General features: G+C 43.7%; 2 protein-coding genes across 2 annotated transcripts; one reads left to right on the top strand and one right to left on the bottom strand.

The window, feature by feature from the left end:
- Window positions 1-1,445: 1,445 nt before the first annotated feature.
- LOC133908316 (aspartic proteinase oryzasin-1-like) lies at window positions 1,446-11,077 on the top strand. Its single transcript, XM_062350305.1, has 14 exons — window positions 1,446-1,588; window positions 1,806-2,276; window positions 2,374-2,434; window positions 2,518-2,612; window positions 2,703-2,815; window positions 9,090-9,258; window positions 9,345-9,384; window positions 9,479-9,543; window positions 9,692-9,805; window positions 9,938-10,002; window positions 10,078-10,219; window positions 10,299-10,415; window positions 10,512-10,600; window positions 10,731-11,077. The coding sequence occupies exons 2-14, from the start codon at window positions 1,806-1,808 to the stop codon at window positions 10,813-10,815; spliced, it is 1,626 nt and encodes a 541-aa protein (XP_062206289.1). The 5' UTR covers window positions 1,446-1,588; the 3' UTR covers window positions 10,816-11,077.
- Window positions 11,078-13,183: 2,106 nt separating this feature from the next.
- Window positions 13,184-14,189, bottom strand: LOC133905167 (uncharacterized). Its single transcript, XM_062346895.1, has one exon. It carries the CDS (start codon window positions 14,187-14,189, stop codon window positions 13,476-13,478), a length of 714 nt encoding a protein of 237 aa, XP_062202879.1. The 3' UTR covers window positions 13,184-13,475.
- Window positions 14,190-16,156: the final 1,967 nt, after the last annotated feature.

The following is a 16,156-nucleotide window of genomic DNA, read 5'->3' on the forward strand; positions in this document are numbered from 1 at the left end:
TTAATTGATTTGGACAGTATATTTGAAGGAGATTAATTGATTTGGACGGTATCTTGGAAAAAGATTAATTGATTTGGGACACATTTTGGAAGGAGATTAATTGATGATTGGATATAGATGGAATGAAATAACGGTGTATTAAGGATATTTAATATTGATAGCATCCGTTAATTGATTGCATATACAAACCGATTGTAGGTTTTCAAATTGATTGGGGCGAATGAGCTAGGTGAAGGTTCCGTTTGCGCATCTGAGCCGCTAGATGCAACAAAACAATGTCAAATGAGTCATGGTTATTGGATTAAATTGATGGGGTTGAATCTAATGGTGTTGGTTGTTCCGTGTATACTTTTTGGGTGGACATAGGATTGTTTGATTTCACTCTTTTTAGTATAGATTGATGAGTAATTGATTGAGTTTCTAAAATAGTCATGTGTTAATTTAGAAGAGAAAATCGGGTGAGGGGTGATGACTAATTGTGTGGTTTTGCAGTATAATTGATTAGGATTTTAAGCTTAATTGATGACTAATTGATTGGGGTTTCTAAATTAATCATATGTTAATTTGGAAAGTGAAGTCGGGTAAGTGGTGATGACTAATTGATAAGTAATTGAATGAGGTTTTGAGCCTAATTGATGACTAATTAAGCCTGATTGATTGATGTTTTTAAGCCTAATGATGACTCATTGATTAAGGAATGGACTATCAAGAGACCGTGAACCCTTAGATTAGATTGGATGGTGGACCATCAAACAAACATAAGCCTATAGATTGAGTATATGTGGAATACAACATCACACACGTTCACTCATTTATAGTTTAGAAAAAGTAAAGCTATTTAACCCGATAGACACGAGCAAGGCTGATGACCCATGAGCCGACTGCCATCATGTACCAACACAATCCATTTTGAACAACTTATTGACAAATGGATCTATTTAACGGCATAAACTAAGCCAATTTGAATCTACCTTCTTGATCTTATGCTCGAGCTCTTCACATCTAGGGTTTATCTAGTCTGCAAGAGATAGAATCCTCTGACGTACTGCACAGCATAGATACTGATATGTGAAACTTAGATCCAAATATCAGTGAACATACAACAACCATACAGTATGTTATAGGATCCCCGTCTCTCCGTGAGGCCCCTGCTTGCATGATTGCTACTTGCCTGCTACTAGGCACCAGCCATCGGCATCGGGTGCTTAGCCGTACGCCCGCCGGGCACGTGGAGTGGAGCACAAGATCACGCCTCATGTCGTGCCCCCAAAGGCTTCCCTGCTCGCCACTCCCCGGTGGACCGCTCGGTCGCTTAGGATCGATCAGCTCCCCAACCATGGCGACATGACGGCTGCAACTCCTGCCATCTGTGGTGGTGGAATCGTTTATCTTCTAAGGCACCGCATCTGATCCAGTGGCCAAAGTTACGTGCCGCCAACCTGCTTGCTCCGAACCCATTGCTGGCGTTCTAGTTCTACACCATGACGTTGTCGCTCTGTCGTCCGTCTATAAAAGTACAGAAACGCCCATTTTTAGATACCTCAAACTTTTGCGGCTTCCCTTTGATCTCCCCGGAGCAGCCGAGCGGGTGAGTGATTTCCTATCTTTGTATATATACTTGATCAGGCTCTAAATCTGGGTGAGTAAAACAAGAGTTAGTTGTTGTCACTGAAAAGTTAATTACCTTTATAATTTTATCCGTTGCTGTATAATGCCTCAGTTCATCTGCTTTGTGATATCTCATTCTCATACTTCCGGGGGTGCTACTTTATTTTCTTATTTGCTCTATTTTGTATCATCTCAAGATGGGGCACAGAACATATGGGACGTTCTGCATCCTTCTACCCATACTCTTTGCGTCGACCGTGCTTGCATCCGCTGACAACGATGGGCTGATCCGTATCCCGTTGAAGAAGAGACCGGTAATGGAAAGCATCTACGGTGAACTAATGCCAAAGGGCACACAAGCTGCAGCAAGGAGAGAGGTCGATCCAGTGAGGGAAGCCATTAGCCAAGCTCGTGCACGAGAACAAAGAATGTTCGTAGAGGCTGCAGCCATGGAACGAAGGCGCAAATACTACTGGAGTTACAGTGGAAGCAGAGAAAACAGCAGCTTAGTACGTTACAACCAGGAGGACATCGTCGCGCTGAAGAACTACGTTAACGCGCAGTATTTCGGGCAGATTGGAGTTGGCTGCCCGCCGCAGAATTTCACCGTGGTCTTCGACACCGGGAGCTCCAACCTTTGGGTCCCTTCTGCCAAGTGCATTTTCTCGGTAAGGACGCCTGAAGTTTTTGTGTTTTTGATTTTTTGGATGATTGCCAATTTGTCGTGCTATGAGGATTGCTGATTTCGGTTGCTTTGCAAAACAGCTTGCCTGTTTCTTCCATCCCAAGTATGAATCAAGACAATCCAGCACTTACAAAGAGAATGGTACTATTCCAACCCATTTCTTTGCGCTTTGGAAATAAGATTATGCTGATGGTCCGAGCGCTCCATTTCTGTGTGCTGTTCAGGCACACCTGCTTCTATTCACTACGGCACAGGGGCGATTTCTGGTTTTTACAGTGAAGATCAAGTCACAGTTGGCAATCTAGTAGTTCAAAATCAGGTGCTTCGTTTGCCAATTTGTTATTTATTAACTTTATTTGACCTATGAAATGACAGAACTGATTTTATTGAACTTAATTGTATCACCCAGGAATTCATCGAAGCTACCTATGAGCCTGGTTTCACTTTCCTAGCAGCAAAATTTGACGGCATCCTTGGACTTGGATTTAAGGAAATTTCAGTTGAGGGCTCAGTCCCAGTCTGGTACGATAGCTTTCATTGTTAATCTTATTTTAACTTTTTGAAACATATTATATTTATGGAATTATTGGTTTTATTGTTGAGATAACTCAGCGCATATTTACCGCTATGGGCACGGCTGGGCAGTTCAATAATATACCCTTTTTATGGTTAAGGCATTTTATTTGCTTCCTCTAACAAATATTTGTGCTGAACATCTTTTGTATCAACATTTTGTTATTCATAAAGTTTAGAAACGAGATAGACAACTAGAGGAGGTGAATATACGTCTTATAAATTTCTTGCGAAATAGATGACACACTTCTTGTTTACCCAACGCTTCTTAAAATATACAAACAGAAGAATAAACTTTAGAGAGACAAAGAGAGAAAGAAAATTCGAATGTAATATGACTCCACGGATAGATATAAGCCATAAGCTCCATTAAAAACTATTTTATATGTCTTTGTGCACAAAAACTTGAAACTTGGAAGAAGATCAAACCAAAACTAAAGTTACCGAAAAAACAACTCTCCAAGTTGATGATTTAGAAGCAAGGTGATTCAAGACCCTCTCAAATATATAAGTATATGAATGTTTATGCTTCTAGCAACAAGAAGTGCAACTTACTAAGGTTGAAAAATCGCAGCTCAAAGGTAAAAACAAAAATCAACAAGACAATCAAAAAACTTACATCAAAAGAAAAAGAATCAAAAGAAGAAGACTAGAATGAGATGAACATAAGATCATGTGAGAAAATAAACTTCATTAATCACAGAGAACAACCCTATTTTTGGCAGATTACAAAGTTGCTTTCTCACAATAGCTATAGTCTATTACAAAGACTAAGCATATCCCCTCCTCCTCTCTAAAACCTATAACTAGGCTCTCAAATGGCTGACTTAAGGATTGCAACCAACCACCCCCCTCTATTTATAGGACTAGGTAGGTTGCTTAACCCTTAAACTTTCTTGTCCCTAAAATACCCCTCGCTTACAATGATCTCCTACCTACCATGGGAGCATTTTAGTCCGAATTTTGCTCCGTCCATCGAATGGTTATTACACCTTCATAACTTAGCTTCGCATCGATGCTAGCTTCGTGATAATGCTACGTACACTCCACCCTTCCGCGAAACCCCCTTACACGCTTCTCAAAGCGTGACTCACAGCTGCTTGACTTGACCTCAAGCAAGCATTCGATATCGACGCGTGAACTCTGTCTCGCAATCTTGACTGCCGGCAAGTCTCTCCAGCTCCTAATCCCTCGAGTCGCCTTGTCACTTGCATCGACATCCTCTTCGTTTGACTTTGTCAACACGTCGTCTTCACCCATTCATCCATGCATAGCTTGACCTCCACAGGTACCGTTAGGATCACCCTTGACTCCGTCCGGTCTCCTTAACCATCTGGCACCAAGCCTCCTGCTTAGCCCTGATATTCAGGTCATTGACTGCCAAATTGTATCCATCACCTACACACTATAAGACAAATAAACATATATCTCAAATTCCATTATGGGTTAGTTCAAAACAAAATCACTGTCAAAAGAAAAAATCCTAGAAATTTTGTGAATACCAGATGTTCCGGCGTGTTCACCCCTTGAACACCGGATAATCCGGTGTGTAACTCCTTTTGCACACTAGAAATTTTACTCTCTGCAAGAAACAGTCTGATGAGAAGCTCTAGTGTGCACACTATCCAATGCGAGATCATTCAACGTGTACACATCTATCAGACCCACATTTGCATCTTCTCTCCAAGAAAAGGTCCGACGAAACCTCCGGTGTGACCACTTACCAACCCCGGATCATCCGGTATATCTTGTCAGATCTGGCGCCAAAAACCTTTTCTGCACAAATTGCTCCGGCGCTCTCACATAGTCCACACCAGACCATCCGGTGAGTTTATCTCTAGTTTTCCGCAAAAACAGTTCTAATAGCCTCTGCCCAGAACCTCCTAGAAGTCCTATACTCATCAAGTATCGTCCTAGCCATCTCAACTAATGTTCTGTTTTTCTTCTCAACCACGTCATTCTGCTGAGGAACGTGTAGGACAGAAAATTGATACTTAATGCCATGTTCAAGGCAGAAAGCATCAAAGATATAGTTCTTGAACTCGGTGCCATTATCACTGCGAATTGCTTCTAATGCACCGGGAAGTTCTTTGAACAATCTAGAAACTAAGCTTCGAAAGTGTGACAACACTTCATCCTTACTTACAACAAAGAAGATCCAAGAGTAACGAGAGTAGTCATCAATAATGATAAGTACATGCAACTTCCCACCCGTCGAATGAATACAGGAAGGACCAATAGTGTCCATATGGAGAAGTTCTCCTGATTGTTCAGTCATCATCAGATTGACTGGTGGGTGAGGAGCGGCAACCATCTTGTCATGCTGACAAGCAGCACAAATAAGGTTCTTCTCAAACTTGACTTGGGTAGTCCTCAGATCAAGTCCAAGACACTCAAACGAGTAAGTAAATCAAAACTCATGTGCCCTAGTCTCCTATGCCACATCCAAAGCTCAGAAGAAGGTTGGCAATTAAGCACCGAGAAGAACTCTTACAAATCAAGAAATCTTGCAAATCAAAGCATCAGAAGAATCAAGAACTCGAGAAGTATCACGCTTAAAACGCACTTCCAAGTCCTCATGTAGCAACTGAGATATAGAAAGCAATTTGTATCTCAGATGCTCAACCGAAGCCACATCTTTGAAAGTGAAACTCCTATTTACCTTTACCGTTCCTTTAGCCTTCACTCTACTTTCCAATCATCCCCAAAAGTGATATACTCGTGATGCTTCGTCGGGGTGAGACTAGAGAACCATGATGAATTTCCGGTCATGTGACGCGAATAACCTGAGTTGGTGAGCCACTTGTTCTTCAAGGCTCCTCTTGCCACATACATATAAGAAGAATAGAAGGTGGATGGCTTAGTACTGGGGTTAGTCAAAAACCTCCTAGGAATCTAGTACCGGATCATCCACCATGAAACAGAAATAGTAGGTGCATGCAACTTAATACCAACATGCTGGGGACGAGTACCACGATGAGGAACACGTGGTCCTCCAAAACACTAGGACTCAAAGCCTCTCATACGTGGACCAAAACCATATGAGTCATGGTAAAGCCCACGCTGGACAATGCCTCTAGGAAGAGACTGAAAAGCATCAAAGACTCGTGAGTAAGAGCGAGAAGAAGGCTCATGTGCACCAAAAGATGGGTGGTACATGTCATGAGTGCTCCACTCCCACTCACACCGCTCATCTCTCCTACAGCGATAGCAAAAACCAATCAAGTGACCCTTCCTCTGGTAGTAGGTGCAATGGTAAAGTCTCTCGGGACCTTGGCTACTGGTCACTCTGGGCTCTCTCACAGAAGCTCTCACCTTAGGTTGTGGAACTTTCTTGGACTATGGTGTAGGTTTCTCCTTAATAGGTTGTGGTACGAGTGTCTTCTTGATGGGTGGTGGTGTGGCATTGATTTTAGACTTCTCAACATCTAGGGTAGTAGATATGGTGAATACAGTATTACTCTCTCTATTATATGTCACCCTCTCAAAACCTAACCCAAAAGCCAAACCTGCCTTGTCAGCGCATATCTTGGTCTTAGCTAGGATTAAATCTATTTTGCCCTTGCCTTCTGAGCAATTCTCCACAAGAGAAGGAGGCACTCTTTCTCAGCCATGAGCTTTTCAACTTGCTCTCTAACCCAACTGAGCTTGTCCTTAAGGATAATATAGGTGGAACATTTTGGCTACACATTCGTAGAACTCTCAGTACTTTTCAATCTAGACTCTAGCTCCTTTGTGCACTTGACTTTCACATCAACATCCTTTGAGAGCAAAGGGTAATTTTTGCAAGCACCTAAGAGAGTAGGTCTAGATTCCTCCTCCTAAAGCTTCTTCTCAATAATCCCAAGCCAACTAGCGATTTGAGTATGCACAGTTTGAAGCTCGGTAAGCTCACTCATGATAACCAAGCAACTCTCAGAATCCTCATCCTCAACCTTGGTCCTAGACCTAAGTAACTCAATCTCAGAAGAAATAGATTCATACATAGGTCTAAGCTCCATCAACTCACGCACAACTCTCTTAAGTAACCTATCCTGGCTAACGAGAATATCATTCAAGGTATCGATTTGGATGAAAACTGGTCGTATGAAGGTAATACCTCAGAGGGATCAAGCTCGGGGTTACTATTGTTGTTGTCATCTGCCATGAAGCAAAGGCCGATAAAGTCCTTGGCCTTTTTCTTATTCTTCACTTACGGTTCCTCCTCCTTCGAGCTCTCCTCCTTGCTAGAAGAGGTGTCGACGTCGCTGAGAGCCGCAATAAACACCCTAGAAGACGCCTTGGCTGCCTTCTTGGCCATCTTGTCATGGTTCTTCTTGAAGAATGGCCTCTTATTCTTCTTCTTGTGCTTGTTCTAGTTGTGGTCGTTGTCCTCCCTCTTCTTGAGCTTGAGGCAATCCTTCTTGAAGTGGTTGGTGTCACCACACTCAAAGCAGGCTTGAGAGCCACCCCCACTCCGATCTCAGCGATTGTTATATAAGCGGGTGAACTTCTTCACAATAAGGGTAAGATCCTAACCATCAAGTACCTCCACTTGCTCCTCTATGATAGCAATAAGGGATGACAAAGCAAATCCACCAGATAAAATGTTAGTACAAGAAACACCACCTCCAAATTGGTTGCCACCGTTATGTCCGGAAACCAATGCCATGTTCTAAGACAAGAGGTTTTCGAGACTAATCCGAGCCACCTTGACTATCTCGATGGATTTGAGCTTACTGAAAAGTTTATCACAAGTTAACGTGTCATAACTTGGTGACTCTTCAATGCTCGAGATCTTCACTTCCCATATGCTACGATCGAGAGCATAGAGAAGCTTGATCATCCTCTTATGGTCAGAGTATGGAAAAACACCAGTGGATCTAAGGTTCCTCATGATTCTATCAAAACAAGCAAACATAGCATCCAGAGATTCACCAGGCACTTGCACAAATATTTGATATTCTTAGTTATATGTGATTTGGCTTCTGGCCTTAATTTGATTAATGCCTTCATGAAAGACACTCAGAGTCATCAAGATTTCCCGAGCAATACGAAGGTGTTAGACCCTGTCAAACTCATTCTGACTCAGGCTAGTGAAGAAAATATTTTTGGTCTTGTTGTTAGCCCCATACTATTCGATTTGAACCTGAGTCGTGCGAGCAACAGGGATCTCGTAGTTGGAATCAACTACTTCCTATATTGCACTTCATTGGCTTAGAAGATAAGCTTACATGCACACCTTCCAATTAAAAAAAGTCTCTTTCATCGAACAATGGAATATTCCCACTTCTCTTTATGTCACATACAGATCGCAAATCCAGTTAAGATCAACAAGTGATCAAACTATCTCTAATACCAATTGTAGGACCAAGATAGACAAGTAGAGGGGGGTTAATATGCGCCTTATAAATTTCTTGCAAAATAGATGATCTACTCTTTGTTCATCCAACGCTCCTCAAAATGCTCAAACGGAAACATAATCGTTAGAGAGAGAAAGAAAATAATAATGCAATATGACTCCACAGATGGAATATAAGGCATAGGTTCTATTCAAGACTATTTCATTTGTCTTTGTACAGAAAAGCTTGAAACTTGAAATAAGATCAAACCAAGACTAAAGTCATCGAAAGAAGCAACTCTCCAAGTTGATGATCTAGAAGCAAGGGAATTCGAGACCCTTTCAAATACATGAGTATATGAACGTTTATACTTCTAGTAACAAGAAGAGCAACTTCCCAATGTTGAAAAATCACAGCTCAAAAGTAAAAACGAAAATCAACAAGACAATTAAAAAACTTACATTAAAAGAAAGGGGAAAAAAGTCTAGCACTCTCATATGCCTTTCACGTGCCTTCACCGGATTATCTGGTGCAGTGCTTCCATTTTTCTTTCTATGCTAAATTGCTCCGGTGCTCACACCTGCGACACGTTGAACTATCCGGTGATGTCAAAGACTTTCACACTAGATTATCCGATAAGTATAAACTTATTGCACCCGAGATAGAAACTCCAACTCCAACTTTATTTAGCCTCAATCATAAATAAGCTAAAGCAAGCATCAAACCAAATTCACACACTTTTCAATCACTCATCTTAAACAAACCAAAAACACTTATCCACTCTCATAAAGCGAAAAAGTTCGGCATAGAGATTGTCATAGATAGCTTGTAACCAAGTGTCACATTCAACAATCACTTCTTTTTTTTTTGGTTGGCATTTGACATGTTTAATGCTCTATCAGGTACAATATGGTTGGACAAGGTCTGGTGAAAGAACCTGTTTTTTCCTTTTGGTTAAATCGAAACCCGAAAGAACAGGACGGAGGTGAAATTGTGTTTGGAGGTGCTGATCCCAGCCATTACAAAGGCAGTCATACGTACACCAGAGTTACTCGGAAAGGTTACTGGCAGGTTGACCTTTTTCTTTTGAACCTTCTGTATCTCTCTTACCAAAAAATTTTCTGCGACTTGACTTATTCTACTATTGGTATATGCAGTTTGAGATGGGTGACTTTCTTATTGGTGGGAAGAGCACCGGTAATGTCGTTGAACTCATTTGCTGTTTCAACCACCTGGTCTAGTGATGGTTGCAACATTCCTCTTCTCTGATAGATGATGAATGTCATGACAGGAATTTGTGTGGACGGTTGTGCGGCCATAGCAGACTCTGGAACTTCGCTGATTGCTGGTCCTCTAGTAAGCAATCCGTAGCCTTCCAAACGTTTCATCCTTTGATGTTTTAATTTATCGTATGTTTATTCCAAAGGTGATTAAAAAAACTCCAAACTAGTACTGAAGTATTGTCCTGGGAGGGGTTTTCATTTGAGTACTCTGTGTTGTGTAGGTTGCAATTGCCCAGATCAATGAACAGATAGGAGCAGCTGGAGTGGTGAACCAAGAGTGCAAACAAGTTGTTGCTGGGTATGGGCTAGAAATACTAGAGCTGCTGAAAGCTCAGGTTTGAGCTCTCTGCCTGATACTTTTAAATTCCTGACGTCTACTATTTCTACTAGCTACTTTGTTGGAGAAATAAATACACTCTGTATTGGTTGAGTTACGTAAGTAATTCCGCTTATCTGGTTGATTGCAGACACCACCAGCAGAAGTATGTTGGAAGATTGGGCTTTGCACATTCGATGGAACACATGAAGTTAGGTTTGTGAGATGATTGGCAAACTCGTTTGTATTTCTGAAGTCAAATAGTTTCCAACAAAGTTTTCCGTTTTGCAGTGCTGGTATTGAGAGTGTGGTGGGATCTGTAGATGGCGTGTCTGATGCTACATGTAATGCATGTGAGATGGCTGTCACATGGATGCAAAGTGAATTCAGTCAGAACAAGACCAAGGAGGGCACACTTGAGTATGTCAATAGGGTGAGGCTATCCTGAGTCACCGATTCATTCTGTATTCATACATCAAACATGTCTAACCACAAATTGAGTTCATCGACAGCTTTGCGAAAACATGCCCGGTCCTGTGGGATCACATGTGGATTGCGGACACATTGACTCCCTACAAAGTGTCGCATTCAGCATCGGTGGAAGGACATTTGAGCTCCAACCTGAGCAGGTTGCACTTACCTGCAGCATTACATAAACTTCGCTTCTTAACAGGGTGCAATTAACAGAGTCTCACAAGATTTCATATGATCTTCCTGTCGAGCAGTACATTCTCAAGGTTGGCGAGGGATTCATGGCTCAGTGCATGAGCGGGTTCACGGCTTTGGACGTTCCCCTTCCAATAGGTCCTCTCTGGTAAGATCAATAGAACGGTTTAACCTGGAAGAACTGCATTCGCTGCAGATCAACATTAATCCTCAATCCTTTTGTGGTTTTGCTTTTCATGAGATGCGCGCATTCTCTGAATCCGATGAAACTGATGCAGGATACTGGGCGATGTCTTCATGGGAGCGTACCATACCATCTTCGACTACGGCAAGATGAGGGTTGGGTTCGCAGACTCCGCATGAGAGACGAGCATTTCACTACCAGCTTCAGTATAGTAAAATCTGAATGCGGTCGTTCGTGTATATGTTACAGTTTGTTGTTTTACATCACGCAAAAGCTATAATGCCATAGTAACATCTGACAGACCTTTGCATGTACATGTATGCAATGCAACACAACCAAGCTCAGAGTTTTCCTGGAGCTCTTTTAGAGAGTACGCGGGAAAACTGAGTACCTTCGCATCAAGATGAAATAAATGAAACATGTAACTTACATGTACTCTTAGTTCTGGTCATTTCAAGCAGGTACTGGATGGAGAACAAAACAATGCAGAAGTTTAGGTCTTGGTTTTTTTTATTTTGAACCTAAAATCATATCTCTATTACTTAAAAAATATGTAATAGTCAGTCCTCAACCACATACGATCTGCCTCCACATCCTGCAGATTACTTTTAAACTTCACAGAAATTACCTACCTCATGCCACTCGATAAATACTCAATTTCATTTCCCTTCACCCGTTCGGCCCGCGCCCCTTCTCCCCAGCCCACACCTCGAACCCCTCCTCCCCCTATCTGCCGCTCCCCTGCAAGCCATCTTGCTCCACGCCTTAATCCCCGCTCGCTCAATTCACGCCACCGTGACAGCCTCCTCCTCCACTTTTGCAAGGAGGGTGCTGCTGTGGTTAGGAGGGCGCTGTCACCGAGCCACCTCCCCTCGCTCCTGGTGCTGCTACCTCCCGTGTGCTCTACTCTAAGTCTCGAGTGCTCCTGTAGCTTCACGCACCCTCTCGTGTGGATCCCGTACACTCCCGCGTCTGACGTAGAAAGCACGTGCAGCATACTATATATGTTCATTGGCCGTTTTTTTCCCTGCCATTCTTTGGTCCAGATACCATACTATAGTAGCAAGGAGCGACAAGTATCAAATGCCCTTGCTCTTCTGACGAGGAGGCATCTTATTGTCATCATAGGGACCGCCATTTATGCATGAAAGAACAAGTAGTGATTCTGCTGGATCGTAGTCAAAGGGAAAGCAGCGCCATGACTGCACAAAGTAGCAATCTAAAAGCTATCTTCTGTTGGCATCGTTCATCCGGTGCCCTCTGAAACTCCAAGATCTCTGAGGAATGCAGAGCTCCACCACGTTCTTTTGCTGGGCCCATTTTTAGAACTACTAATAAAGCTGCAAGGGCATAAATTATGCCTTAGTAAATATAGTAAGCTACAGGGCGCGTATGTGTGTATATATATATATATATATCAAAACACAAAAGTGTCGAGCGAGCGTGCTTCTTCCGCACGGGAAGAATCATTTCATCCAAAATGGACATGGATATATACAAATAGACAACCAAAATGTGCTAACAGTACTGGGTAATATTCTCGGTTGTGGCTAGTTGTGTATAACAAAGGTAAAGAAATGAAACAGGAAATGGTGAATGGCATTAACTTTTGATGATCCCTGCAGCTATTGATAACCAAAGATAAACACCAGCGTGGGACACTGGGACAGACTCCATACCCTGAGCCTGAATGCCTGGTGCTTCTTCCGTGCAGGCCCTGCAGCGGGCCGGCCAAGCCAACAGCGCAAGGCACGCACGCACGCTCGTCGTCGCGCACACTCCACGCAAAGCCAGCCACGGACATGTCAACCTTTCCCGGTGCACCCGGAGAGCCAGCGACACATCAGGTGATGGGGGAAAAACTTTTTTTACGTGCGCTGTACTTCCTTGTCGCGTCGGTTCCTAGAGCTCAGTTTGAAAGAAAAAAAAACTCCACGTCCGTGTCGTGTCAGTCCCAGGAAAAACATCTCGCGAGAAGAAGAATGGTCATGTCAGTGTCAGTGCACGCGAGCGTGGAACCTAAGCCTTTCTTTACTCTGCATGCGTTGCACGGTAACAGCACGGCGTTGCATCGAATCGGTCGTCGAATCGACCGACGTGCTCGTGAATCCCACCCGGAGGCGGGGGAGGGGGGGGGGCGTGCTCTTTCGGCGAAGAGCCAGTGTGCGCGATCGGGTGCGAGCCAGCCCATGTGTGAACCGTCTAATCCGTCATGTCCTCGGAGACGAGACGAACCTGTTCTTGCCATGGCTGTTGAACGACTTCACATTCTTGTCGTTGCCACTGGGTGGAAATCGACCGATAGATCGTGTCACCTACTCGTACGAGTGAATCGATACATCTTTCGAGTGGATCGTGTATTGTACAGTCTCAACCGTGATCAGACGGTCTTACATGGATAGAAGCGTAGCATAGGCGATTGAGAAATGAAAATGGATGTTGGTGAGAAGGAGCACTTGAATTTGAATGCACCGAGTTCTACTTCTACATGTTTGGACATACCACGATCCTCCATAACTTCCGTGGGTTATATATATGCACCATAAACTAGACAGAAAGATCAACGAGATCAGTCAGGGTGCGCTGCATCCACATAGTGCTGCCGATCAGAACCTGAGCCCATCAGCATCGGCATCGGCAGCCGCTATCAGAGGCCGCGCCAAAAGTAAGAACAAGAAAGAAACATATTCAGATACGTACTTGAAAGAAAAGAGGCAAAAAGACAAAACTTGTTCACTAAACAAGGCGCCAGCACGCTTTCTTTGCACACTACTTGCCCCCTGTTCCCTCAATACTTTCACACTCAGCACTCTTGCAGCCTCGCTTTCACTGCATTCACTCACTTCACTGCAGCCATGGCTCCGGCGATCGCTGGAGCATCGTCCCTGGCGACGGCGACCAAGGACTCCTCGCGGTGGAACCGCGTCTGCTGCTTGGCTATGAACGCCTCCACCGCCCGCCGGAACGCCTCCTCGTCCTCTGCGCCCCACTCCTCCGGCGCCGCCGCCGACTTCGACCGCCGACGACGCCCGTTCTCCGACTCCGCCCGCCGCAGCTCCGGCGACGCCGCCCGCCCCCTCCCGCCGCCGCCAGCGGCCTTCTCCGACCTGCTGCGCCGCGGTGGCGGGGCGCGCACCGTCGTCACGTGCACCGCCTGCTTGTCCTCGAACACCACCTCCTCCTCCTCCTCGGGGACCGGCGCCTCGGTGATCGGCGGCAGCAGCAGCCTCTGCGCCGGGAAAGGGAGGAACTGGTCTTGCGAGTCGTGGTTGGAGGATGGCGCATGTGAAGGGGAGGACGAGGAGATGTCGCGGCGAGACAGCGCAAGGAGGGCGAGCACGATGGCGTTGGCGAGGAGGAAGATGGAGCGGGGGTGGAGGAGGAGGGAGGCGGCGAGGCGGAGGACGGAGGAGGCCGCCGCCGCGGCGCAGGGGAGGCGAGGGAAGGAGCGGGAGAAGAGCACAGCCAGGGCCAGGAGCTCCGCCGCGCGCACGACGCGCCACGCGACGCGGAGCCGCACGGCGGTGGCCGGCCCCCCGGTACCGGCAGACATTGAGCCGGGCGCGGCCGGCCGCAGAAGGCAGCGCAGCGCGGCGGTGGTTTGTTTCGTTTCCGTTTGGGCGGACGGCAACGAGAGTGTGTGCAGTGCCACTCTGCGTGAGCCAGTGGGTTTAGGGGAGGGTGTAGTGGGGTGTGGTCACCTCTCTGCACTTCACTCCATTGGTTTGGGTGCGGAGTGGGGTGGCTGTGGATCAATATATCTTGATGTTCAAGATATTTTTTGGGCAGTTTTTAATATTTCAAATTTTTACGTTGGTATAATAGCACTGAACTTTAAGGTGGAAATGTCGTAAAAAGAATTTTTTAGTAATGTATAGCATGTAAAATGTATTATAATCTACACATAGTGCTACCGTAAATAAAAACAAGTGGTGGGAAAATAGATGCTATAATGGGTTCATTGGCTTAGAGCGGAATATAGGTATGACAAAGCAAACATTTATTGTGTATTAATATGCTCCAGACATTTTGTGGGGGCAATTTTTTTTTCAAAATTTAAATTTGTTAATACTAACTCATTAGGTGACAATGTCTTGTAATGACTTTTTTCTATATGGTCCTAAAGCACATAAGGGATCACAATCCAAACAATGCGACAACAAAAAATGTTGTTTGGAGAAGTAAATACTATAATGGGACAGTTGGTTGAGCAGAATATTTGTATGTCGGAGCAAATATTCATTGTATTCATCTTTTTTTGGTGGATACTAAGGTTGTTCTTAAATAGAGAGTGTAATGCAACCATCAATGATTTTTGGCATCTGAAAAACCTTGCAAGGTATAAATGCCAACTAAAAAGTGCCAAAATATCGTCACGAACAAAAACGTGTATTAGGAACTGCAGAAAGATGCCCTGCGAATTATCACCATTAAGGATATATTGAGACAATTTATGATGCTCTGGACAATTTAAAAAATGTATATCTACAATATCATGCAACATCACACGGAAATATAGCAAATCTAGGATAATACAAGAGCAAAACAGCGAACTCCCAATGCCATCCACACAAATGTCGGTGCTCATGCTTATTCCTAAACTTTTTTCTTAGATTGGATCCAGACTCTACTAACTTAACACAGCCGTTGCTTATTTGTGAGGCGAATTGTTTTTTCCTTAAGCCTAAGTCATACTTTTCACCCATTAGATCATATTCATTCGAACAATTGACTAGTGTGTACAAATCAATAGCTAACAAAAGTGAAATACACTTGTGCAAAAATTCAGGAAAATTATAAATAGCTGACATGGTTAACGAACACATAGCTATGTTATGAACAAAACCACTTACAGTTTGGGGTGGCCGTAGACAGAGTCAAAAGTATTATGCAGCTTACTACTTTGGAGATTCGGTGGACTAACCGAAAACGACCTCGATTATGATTATCCAATCCACGAGATTGGGAGTGTGTCATCAGTTTTCAAGCACTGTCCATGCGATGAACCATGGGCAGAGATATTTGGGTAGTTAAGGTAGTGTTTCGTTGGAGATATTTGGGTGTTATTAATTTTTAATGATTTTATTTATATATTTGAGGATAAGATGATTTCATTTATATATATAGATGTTTGTTTGGTAGGTGGGATAGAACGAGCCTATTTTAACATCTTAGTCTATCGTTAGTGTCACGTTTGAAGTGGGTTAGCTGCGTTCTAACTTTTTTTTTGAGCGGCTCTGTTCCAAATCTTTGAAAATATTCCCTAATTCTAAACTATTTCATCACACTACTCTCAATCTAAACAGCTTAAAAATATAATAGATCCGTTCAGTCCCATCTTATCTTACCAAACAAACACTACCTAAATGGTTTCTGTATAAACCGTGGACATTTGCGTTCTTTCGGTCGGTTGATTGGTTCATCCTGACTTTGCAGCCTACATAACAAAATCAAATCCAAGCTTTTGCACTTTTCCTGCATTATGTACGCACCTAATTTAATTGAGACGCTATAATGTAC

The sequence above is a fragment of the Phragmites australis genome, chromosome 2, assembly GCF_958298935.1.
Source record: "Phragmites australis chromosome 2, lpPhrAust1.1, whole genome shotgun sequence".
In the NCBI taxonomy this organism is placed as follows: domain Eukaryota; kingdom Viridiplantae; phylum Streptophyta; class Magnoliopsida; order Poales; family Poaceae; genus Phragmites; species Phragmites australis.